This window comes from Humulus lupulus, chromosome 1 (assembly GCF_963169125.1).
Source record: "Humulus lupulus chromosome 1, drHumLupu1.1, whole genome shotgun sequence".
Classification (NCBI taxonomy): domain Eukaryota; kingdom Viridiplantae; phylum Streptophyta; class Magnoliopsida; order Rosales; family Cannabaceae; genus Humulus; species Humulus lupulus.
Genome location: NC_084793.1, coordinates 221,789,496 through 221,801,090, shown reverse-complemented (window position 1 = coordinate 221,801,090; position 11,595 = coordinate 221,789,496). Strand labels below are relative to the sequence as shown.

Below are 11,595 nucleotides of genomic sequence, written 5' to 3'. Positions count from 1 at the left end.
TTATAAAAAATTTGTCATTCATTATAAGTATGTAAACTTTGTTTACCCCAAAGCATTTGCATAACAAGTAAATAGATAATTTCTTTAAATAACAACTACTTTATTAATAAAGAAAAAATGTTATAAAAAATAGAAATAATTTTCTAAACATTAATAATCAAAATTACTAATAATAAACTAAATTTCAAGATTGTAGTTTTTTTTGTTTAAAGAAATCTAAAATTTCTAAAACAAAATAAAGAAATTTAAATTGTTCAACTAACAATAAAATTACTAAATAAAACTACTCTCCAACGCCTCCAGCTCTTTACTCGCTATCAAAATCCTCATCAGTCTCTTCCTCCTTTTCAGGGTTCTGATTCTGTAACGCCCCGATTTCCCGAGACGTTACTTAGGGAGTCCATTTAAAAATAATAAACAATAAATATTTTAAGACACTAAGATAACATATTTATTTAAAATTTAAGCAGACAATGAGATCTCATTATTTAAAAATAAAAATGTTGGACGCTGGGTTTAATAACAAAACATAAAGAAAATAACCATTCAAGTCTGAAAATTTAAAAACATAACATTTATTTCAAAAAAAACATAAAATAACTGGAGCCCAGCCTCTAACATGTTTCGTCCATGCCTCGAGCCCACACCACTCACTGCTTTGCTTTGCCTTTACCTGCACACAGAGTACCCGTGAGCTAACGCCCAGTAAGAAGAGCTATGTAGGACATAACTCCCCAAACCAGAAAACATAAACTTTCAACTAAACATCATAAGCATAATAATCATCGTGCGATATATAAACACTATATCACACTAACATAATGTGTGTTACACTCACACACATAAATACTAACAAGTCATGTTGATCGAACATGAAATGTAATCTGCCTTGCCTGCGCTGTACTCACACTCGGCATTCCCACGGTGGCTACTAATCTAGCCTGCGCTGTACTCACACTCGGTCGTTCCCTCGAGCCATCGTTGCCCTGCCTGCGCTGTACTCACACTTGGCAGTTCCGTGGTGGCATCCTATTATCCTGAGTTATACACACCCAAGATAATTCCTGCAAGTGCTATACTCACACAAGCAGCTAAAATCTAGTAGCACGCCTACTCTATCCTCTTAGCATGTCTACTAACTAAAATCTCTAGCACTATCCTCATGCTAGTCAACCTAATGCAACAATTCAAGTCACAAAATAATTACATAATTAAACAAATAAGAAAACAAAGTCGCACGCATAACGTACACCCTGTGCGCAGATGTCCACTCTTCTTACCTTAAACAGTGCGTTTTCCGCTGACGTGTCTCGAACCACTCGCTGCGTCACCTCGATGACCGCTAGCTCCTAGACGTCCAATTACACAGCGAAAATTTAGGAAAAATAAAATAGGCGTTAAGGTTTTATTTCGAAACCTTAATTATCAAAATAATTTTACTATGTCATTTTAACATGCATGACACATAAATTAAAACAATTTTCCACAAAAAGGTTCAAAACATCATATCACATACACAAACAATGATGTTTCTAACATATCGCATGAATTCATATAACTACTTTTTATGTGAAAATTACCAAAATACCCTTTAATATCATAATTACATTAAAGACTCAATAATTTTATAAAAAGTATCATATGACAACAAAATTTAATAAATAACTTTTCCAAAACCCTAAATAATCAGCAAATTCTCATATAAGACCAGAAAAATAATTTTTAACATTTATAAATTATTTTTCCTCAATTTCTCAAATGAAACCCAAATAATAGAAATAAATACACAACCAGCCCCAAAATTCAAACTAACATACAGAACTGTTTAAAAATCCAAAATAAACTTATAAAAATTATTTTCAAATTTTCTGGGAAAAATAACTAATTTTCTTAATTAATTTTATAGGAAAACTAATTAATTAAAGAAAACTTAATAACTGATTAAAAATAGAATCTAACTATACAGATCGGTTTCTAAACCCTACAGTAACACACAAAAAATATCTAAGCTTCAGAACAGTAGCATTAATATTTTTTTATATTTAAAATATAACATAGGCCAAATAAATGATGAAAATTACATAAATGATACAAATTCGAAATAAAATTACAGAGAGCCTTAGAATCTCATTTTAAACATATACAAAAACTCTCAGAATTTTCAAAATACTTTAAATAATTTTCCACATTTATTTTCTTAAATCACACATTTAAAAGTAAATAATTGAAGAAAATTATCAAATACGATCAAAACTTAAATCTAAACGTACAAAGCCATTCTAAAACATACAGATATCATTGAAACATAAAATCATATTTTTCTGAATAATAAAAATATTTTTCATAATTAATCTTTTTTTAAACTTCAATAAATCATAATAATTCAAAGAAAAATATGAAACCAGTTGGAAAATGCTCTAAAATTAATGTACTAATTTTTAAGATTGAAAAACCAAAAAAACACCTCAGTAAACACCCAGATCGGGTTCGCCGGATATATCGCCGGTTTTGTCTTCTTCTCCGGCGACGGCGACTCTATGGCTGAGTTTTGCTGCTTTCCAACCCTTCTCTTGCTTGGAAAATGATCCCCTTATGTCCAGAACTTCAAAACAATAGACCCCAGCCCAAAAAGATGTCCGTAAACCCTTGTTCCGAAGTCTTCTTCTCCAAGTCCGGTGTACTGCCAAAAATGGAGCTCAAAATTAGTTTTTCTAGCTCTAGACCATTTCAGCCCGTTTCTTCACGTCAAAACCGATTATTGGAGTCCCCTAAGCTTGTTTATCACCAACCACGCACACCATACACTCTTGAACACACTTAAATCCAAAATTATCCAAGAATATGCATTTTCTTGGATAAAAATGGTGAATCACAATCCGAGGCTTTATAAATGTATTTCTCACACTCAAAATGTTTATTTCCTCTCCTAGAATGATTCTACAATGTTCATTACTGCCCAGATTTTTCCCAAGTGCAAGAACTCAAAAATTTCTTCTCTTTAAAAAAAAAACGATAATAACACTCTCTCTTTTCAATCCTTTGATTCCCTCAATATTCCCACGATTTCTCCAATATATTATCATGGTAACACGTTTTAGAATAGGTTTAAAAAAATAAATTAGCGTTTGAAGTGGTAAAATCCTTTTTTCAAGAAATTTTTTTTTTTTTTCTTTAAAAAATAAAATAAATTAACTAAGTTCCATAACTGATATTATCAGTTAAATTTCGAAAATTTAATCAATTTTATGAATATTTAATCATGTTAAAACAGAAGAAATAAAGTCTCTAAAATGCCCCTTGAACCAATCCCAAACTTGAGGGTATTATGGTCTTTTCACAAATTCTAATATTTAATATTATGGCAAACCAAAAATTACACATAATAAGATAAAATAATTTTAAGCATATTATTATTACTATTATGCTCATAATAATAATAATAATAATTACTATTATAATTTTTAAATTAATAAAATAACTTAACCCGATCCATTATTTATTCACTTGACATTATTCTCATGTTGTGATTCCACAAAAACTCAAACATGAGAAACCATGAATTTTATTTTCATTGAAAGTCATACATATCCAATAATTCATCAAAGGAAAAGAAAAAAAAAAAATGACAAGGATGCACACAATGGGAAAATTACGAAATTGCCCTTCCGGGAAAACGGATATTACAATTATCCCCCCCTAAAAAGAAATTTCGTCCCGAAATTTTATTCAAACAACTCGGGGTACTGCTGCAGCATATCAGACTCTAATTCCCAGGTTGCCTCCTGAACAACACTGTTCCTCCACAATACCTTTACAAAGGAAATGGTCTTATTCCTTAGAACTTTGTCCTTTCGATCGAGTATTTTCACTGGACGCTCATCGAATGACAAATCCTCCTGCAAACCCAAGGTCTCGTAGCTCAGCACATGCGATGGGTCGGATACATATTTTCGAAGTTGTGACACATGAAATACATTGTGCACCCCAGACAATGATGGTGGTAAAGCTACCCTATAAGCCACATTGCCCACTCTATCCAAAATCTCAAAAGGTCCGACATATCTGGGACTTAGCTTTCCCCTCTTGCCAAACCTCTTCACCGAGATTCCTTTCCTTGGAGTCACACGAAGAAATACATGATCACCAACTTCAAACTCAACGTGCTTGCGCTTTAGGTCTGGATAAGACTTCTGTCTGCTCTGAGATGTGACCATTCTAGCCCTGATTTTCTGAATAGCCTCATTGGTGTGTTGCACTGCATCGGGTCCAAGTAGTTTTCTCTCTCCTAGTTCATCCCAGTGAAGTGGGGACCTACACTTTCTTCCATACAACATTTCATATGGTGCTACCCCGATGGTAGATTGGTAGCTGTTGTTGTACGAAAACTCAATTAGTGGCAAGTATCTACTCCAGGATCCCTGAAAGTCAATGACACACGCTCTGAGCATATCTTCTAGGATCTGATTTGTTCTCTCGGTCTGACCATCCGTTTCTGGGTGATAAGCTGTACTGAACTTCAACCGAGTTCCCATCGCTCTCTGTAAACTCTCCTAGAATGATGATGTAAACCGAGCATCCCGATCGCACACAATAGAGTACGGTGTCCCATGTAGCCGTACTATCTCATTCATGTACAACTCGGCGAACTGATCCATAGAATAAGTCATGCGCACCGGTAGGAAGTGAGCCAACTTGGTATACCTATCCACAATTACCCAAATTGCATCATGCTGTTTTGTGGTCCTAGGTAACCCCGTCACAAAATCCATAGATATCTCATCCCATTTCCATTCAGGAATATTCAACGGTTGCAGTAGCCCCGCTGGTCTTTGATGTTCTGCCTTAACCTGCTGGCAGGTTAAGCATTTTGCCACATATTCCACTACATCCTTTTTCATTCCCGGCCACCAATACAATACCTTAAGGTCGTGGTACATCTTAGTGGTCCCGGGGTGAACTGAATATGGGGTAGTATGAGCTTCTGCCAGAATCTCTTTCCTCAGCTCATCATTGTTTGGCACACAAATACGCCCCTTGAATCTGATTAGTCCAGTATCTGACATAGTGAAATCCTTGGCATTCCCATCCTGCATCTCTTGCTTTAGGTCACTTAACTTCTTGTCTGCATTTTGTCCTTCCCTGATCCTTTCTAACAAGGTGGACTAAAGTGTAACCTTTGCAAGTTTTCCTGTGATCAGTTCTATACCAGCGCGTTCCATTTCTTCTAGGATCTTCCTTGATACTCCTTGTAAAGAAGAAACCATTCCCAGCCCTCTGCGACTAAGTGCATCTGCCACAACATTGGCTTTACCAGGGTGGTATAGTATGTCGCAGTCATAATCCTTGACTAACTCCAACCATCTCCTCTGTCTCATATTTAACTCCTTCTGGGTGAAGAAGTATTTGAGGCTCTTGTGATCGGTGTAAATCTCACATTTCACCCCATAGAGATAGTGACGCCAAATATTCAGTGCAAAGACAACCGCTGCTAATTCCAGGTTGTGTGTCGGATACCTCTGCTCATAATCTTTGAGTTGCCTAGAGGCATATGCTATCACCTTACCAGACTGCATCAGTACACATCCCAACCCTTGTTTTGACGCATCACAGTAAACCACGAACTGCCCATCCTCTGAGGGTAAACTGAGTACAGGTGCTGATATAAGCCGACTCTTCAATTCATGGAAGCTCTGCTCGCATTTATGTGACCAATTGAACTTCAGATTCTTTCTTGTCAATTCTGTCATCGGTGCGGCTATCTTTGAAAACCCTTCGACAAACCTCCTATAATAGCCCGCCAAACCTAGAAAACTTCTGACTTCCGAGGCATTCTTTGGTCTTGGCCATTCTTTCACTGCAGCAATCTTTGCAGGATCTACTTTCACTCCTCCATCGGTGACAATATGACCCAGAAAACCAACCTCAGATAACCAGAACTCACACTTCTTGTATTTGGCATATAGTTGATGTTGTCTTAATCGTTGCAAGGTCAGACGTAAATGATCCTCATGTTCTTCTTCTGTCTTGGAGTAGACCAATATATCATCTATGAACACAATGACAAACTGATCCAAGTACTCCTTGAAAACCCTGTTCATGAGGTCCATAAAAGCTGCTGGGGCATTTGTGAGTCCAAACGACATCACCAGAAATTCGTAATGCTCGTACCTGGTTATGAAGGCTGTCTTTGGTATATCATCATTCTTGATCCTCAATTGATGGTATCCCGATCGAAGATCGATCTTTGAAAACACCTTGGTCCCCTGAAGCTGGTCAAACAGATCATCTATTCTCGGCAAAGGATATCTGTTCTTTATTGTGACCTTATTCAGCTCCCGATAATCAATACACATCCTCATAGACCCATCTTTCTTCTTGACAAAAAGCACTGGTGCGCCCCAAGGAGATTAGCTCGGTCTGATGAACCCCAGCTTTAGTAATTCCTCCAATTGAGTTTTGAGCTCTTTCAATTCTGCTGGTGCCATTCTGTATGGTGCTCGAGATACTGGCGTTGTCCCGGGCATCAAATCAATTACAAATTCTATCTCCCTGTGCGGAGGTAAACCTGGCAGTTCTTCTGGAAAAACATCGAGGAACTCAGCTACAACTCTTGTCTCTTCAGGTCTCCTTTCTGTCTCTTCGGTTTCATTGACAATGTTCACGAGATACCCCAAACATCCGTGTTGCAACATTTCTCTAGCTCTCATCGCTGATATGATAGGAGTTTTGGGTTTCTTGCTTATGCCTTCGAACTCAAACAGATCTCCGCCTTCCGGTGCAAAGACCACTTTCTTGCGTTTGCAGTCGATAGATGCCCCGTATTTGGAAAGAAAATCCATCCCCAGAATTACATCAAAATCATACAAATCTAATACAATCAGGTCTACATACAATTCCCTCCCACCTATCCATAAAGGTACTGCTTTAACCCAATTTTTAGATATTACAATTTCCCCAGAAGGTAACATAGTCCCAAACCCCACATTAAATATTTCACTAGGTGCATTTACAACATTTACAGTTCTACTAGAAATAAAAGAGTCTGATGCACCAGAATCAAATAAAACTTTACATGTGATATTGGCCATAGGGATTTGACCTGTTACAACGAAAGGACTTGCCTCAGCTTCAGCTTGGGTGATGGTGAAGACTCTGGCTGGGACGTACTTGTCATCCTTCTTCTGTTCTTTCTTACTGCCAGATTGTTCCCATGTCGGACAATTACGCTTCACATGACCTTCCTTCCCACATTTGTAGCAAACTCCAGATCTGCACTCACCAAGATGGCGTTTTGTGCACTTAGGGCAAGGTGGAATGTTTCTTCTACCATTTCCACCAGGACGGTTGTCATTGTTGGGCTTGGGCCGTTTATCATTTCTGGCTTGGCTTGGCTGGTCCTGTCCCCTTTTCCTATTGTCAGTGGAGGTGGCTGCCCCACTCTTCTTAGCATCTCTTCTAGCAGCATTATCTTTCCAGATTCTCTCTTCGCTTCTTTCAGCTGTAAGAGCCATTTCCACCACTTCATCATAGGTGAAAGCACCTCTAGAAAAAATCTCTACATCCCGAGCTATCATTGGTTTTAGACCTCTCACAAACCGGTCCGCTCGTACCTTGTCAGTAGGTACAAGATCCTTGGCAAACTTCGCCAACCGATCGAACTTCTGTGCATATTCTGTCACCGAGAGATTACCTTGAGTCAGCTTGGTAAATTCATCCATTTTTGCTGCTAACACTGCTGAGTTGTAGTATTTATCATTAAACACCTGTTTGAATCCGTCCCAATCCATAGTGTTAACATCCCGTGATTGCTCCACCACCTCCCACCAAATCCGAGCATCTTTTCTCAGCATGAAAGATGTGCACACCACTCGTTCATTTCCTTGAACTCCCATCATGTTCAAGATCCTCTCCATCCCACTGATCCACTCCTCTGCCTGGACAGGATCGATGCTGCCTTCAAACACTGGTGGGTGTTGCTTTCGAAACCTTTCAAACAAAGGCTCCATACGATTCTCTGCAACTGGTAACCCTACGATGGCAGGTGGCTGACTAACCATTGGTGCTTCAGACCTTACAGGTGGCCCAGCTTGCTGCCTCAGTTGATTGATCTCTGCGTTCTGTCTTTGAATGGTCTCCTCCATTCTCGCAAAACGTTCCTCCCATCCTTGTGGCGGTTCGGGTTATGCTGCATTCATTGCTGCTCTCCCCCTACCTCGACCACGTCCTACTCTGACTGATCTACGAGGGAGCATTCTCAATTTCCTGAACCACACACGTAAATAACTTATAATGAAAAGGAATTATTGCGGTAAGAGATCATTATAAGAGAACACTAAGTACGTAATTGTGCATAGTCAAAAAGCAAAAATTCTTAAGTAATCTTTAACCGCTTACAGTACAGTGAGTCGAGCTCGTCCTTGGCGATGAACTTTACATTTTAGGGCTTATCACAGATTCTTTAGGACCGTTTTGCTCTGATACCATATTGTAATGCCCCAATTTCCCGAGACGTTACTTAGGGAGTCCATTTAAAAATAATAAACAATAAATACTTTAAGACACTAAGAGAACATATTTATTTAAAATTTAAGCAGACAATGAGATCTCATTATTTAAAAATAAAAATGTTGGACGCTGGGTTTAATAACAAAACATAAAGAAAATAACCATTCAAGTCTGAAAATTTAAAAACATAACATTTATTTCAAAAAAACATAAAATAACTGGAGCCCAGCCTCTAACATGTTTCGTCCATGCCTCGAGCCCGCACCACTCACTGCTTTGCTTTGCCTTTACCTGCACACAGAGTACCCGTGAGCTAACGCCCAGTAAGAAGAGCTATGTAGGACATAACTCCCCAAACCAGAAAACATAAACTTTCAACTAAACATCATAAGCATAATAATCATCGTGCGATATATAAATACTATATCACACTAACATAATGTGTGTTACACTCACACACATAAATACTAACAAGTCATGTTGATCGGACATGAAATGTAATCTGCCTTGCCTGCGCTGTACTCACACTCGGCATTCCCACGGTGGCTACTAGTCTAGCCTGCGCTGTACTCACACTCGGCCGTTCCCTCGAGACATCGTTGCCCTGCCTGCGCTGTACTCACACTCGGTAGTTCCATGGTGGCATCCTATTATCCTGAGTTATACACACCCAAGATAATTCCTGCAAGTGCTATACTCACACAAGCAGCTAAAATCTAGTAGCACGCCTACTCTATCCTCTTAGCATGTCTACTAACTAAAATCTCTAGCACTATCCTCATGCTAGTCAACCTAATGCAACAATTCAAGTCACAAAATAATTACATAATTAAACAAATAAGAAAACAAGGTCGCACGCATAACGTACACCCTGTGCGCAGAGGTCCACTCTTCTTACCTTAAACAGTGCGTTTTCCGCTGACGTGTCTCGAACCACTCGCTGCGTCACCTCGATGACCGCTAGCTCCTAGACGTCCAATTACACAGCGAAAATTTAGGAAAAATAAAATAGGCGTTAAGGTTTTATTTCGAAACCTTAATTATCAAAAAATTTTACTATGCCATTTTAACATGCATGACACGTAAATTAAAACAATTTTCCATAAAAGGTTCAAAACATCATATCAAATACACAAACAATGATGTTTCTAACATATCGCATGAATTCATATAACTACTTTTTATGTGAAAATTACCAAAATACCCTTTAATATCATAATTATATTAAAGACTCAATAATTTTATAAAAATTATCATATGACAACAAAATTTAATAAATAACTTTTCCAAAACCCTAAATAATCAGTAAATTCTCATATAAGACCAGAAAAATAATTTTTAACATTTATAAATTATTTTTCCTCAATTTCTCAAATGAAACCCAAATAATAGAAATAAATACACAACCAGCCCCAAAATTCAAACTAACATACAGAACTGTTTAAAAATCTAAAATAAACTTATAAAATTATTTTCGAATTTTCTGGGCAAAATAACTAATTTTCTTAATTAATTTTATAGAAAAACTAATTAATTAAAGAAAAATTAATAACTGATTAAAAATAGAATCTAACTATACAGATCGGTTTCTACACCCTACAGTAACACACAAAAATTATCTAAGGTTCAGAACAGTAGCATTAATATTTTTTTATATTTAAAATATAACATAAGCCAAATAAATCATGAAAATTACATAAATGATACAAATTCGAAATAAAATTACAGAGAGCCTTAGAATCTCATTTTAAACATATACAAAAACTCTCAGAATTTTCAAAATACTTTAAATAATTTTCCACATTTATTTTCTTAAATCACACATTTAAAAGTAAATAATTGAAGAAAATTATCAAATACGATCAAAACTTAAATCTAAACGTACAAAGCCATTCTAAAACATACAGATATCATTGAAACATAAAATCATATTTTTCTGAACAATAAAAATATTTTTCATAATTAATCTTTATTTAAACTTCAATAAATCATAATAATTCAAAGAAAAATCAGAAAAATATGAAACCAGTTGGAAAATGCTCTAAAATTAATGTACTAATTTTTAAGATTGAAAAACCAAAAAAACACCTCAGTAAACACCCAGATCGGGTTCGCCGGATATATCGCCGGTTTTGTCTTCTTCTCCGGCGACGGCGACTCTATGGCTGAGTTTTGCTGCTTTCCAACCCTTCTCTTGCTTGGAAAATGATCCCCTTATGTCCAGAACTTCAAAACAATAGACCCCAGCCCAAAAAGATGTCCGTAAACCCTTGTTCCGAAGTCTTCTTCTCCAAGTCCGGTGTACCGCCAAAAATGGAGCTCAAAATTAGTTTTTCTAGCTCTAGACCATTTCAGCCCGTTTCTTCACGTCAAAACCGATTATTAGAGTCCCCTAAGCTTGTTTATCACCAACCACGCACACCATACACTCTTGAACACACTTAAATCCAAAATTATCCAAGAATATGAATCTTCTTGGATAAAAATGGTGAATCACAATCCGAGGCTTTATAAATGTATTTCTCACACTCAAAATGTTTATTTCCTCCCCTAGAATGATTCTACAATGTTCATTACTGCCCAGATTTTTCCCAAGTGCAAGAACTCAAAAATTTCTTCTCTTAAAAAAATAACGATAATAACACTCTCTCTCTTCAATCCTTTGATTCCCTCAATATTCCCACGATTTCTCCTTCAGATTATCATGGTAACACATTTTAGAATAGGTTTAAGAAAATAAATTAACGTTTGAAGTGGTAAAATCCTCTTTTCAAGGAATTTTATTTATTTTTTTCTTTAAAAAATAAAATAAATTGACTAAGTTCCACAACTGATATTATCAGTTAAATTTCGAAAATTTAATCAATTTTATGAATATTTAATCATGTTAAAACAGAAGAAATAAAGTCTCTAAAATGCCCCTTGAACCAATCCCAAACTTGAGGGTATTATGGTCTTTTCACAAATTCTAATATTTAATATTATGGCAAACCAAAAATTACACATAATAAGATAAAATAATTTCAAGCATATTATTATTACTATTATGCTCATAATAATAATAATAATTACTATTATAATTTTTAAATA

At 36.3% G+C, this 11,595-nt stretch overlaps 1 protein-coding gene and 1 long non-coding RNA gene across 2 annotated transcripts; both read right to left on the bottom strand.

The window, feature by feature from the left end:
* Positions 1 to 6,407: 6,407 nt before the first annotated feature.
* Positions 6,408 to 8,141, bottom strand: LOC133829853 (uncharacterized). The gene has a single exon (XM_062259671.1). It carries the CDS (start codon positions 8,139 to 8,141, stop codon positions 6,408 to 6,410), a length of 1,734 nt encoding a protein of 577 aa, XP_062115655.1.
* A 480-nt stretch (positions 8,142 to 8,621) lies between these two features.
* LOC133827741 (uncharacterized) lies at positions 8,622 to 11,121 on the bottom strand. Its single transcript, XR_009890397.1, has 3 exons — positions 10,594 to 11,121; positions 9,404 to 9,472; positions 8,622 to 8,796 (listed from the first exon to the last, which is right to left on the bottom strand). It is a non-coding gene; the product is annotated as an uncharacterized LOC133827741 (long non-coding RNA).
* Positions 11,122 to 11,595: the final 474 nt, after the last annotated feature.

Excerpts from the sequence above, each read along its gene's own strand:
- LOC133829853 (XM_062259671.1), bottom strand. The coding sequence starts at position 8,141 with ATGGAGGAGACCATTCAAAGACAGAACGCAGAGATCAATCAACTGAGG.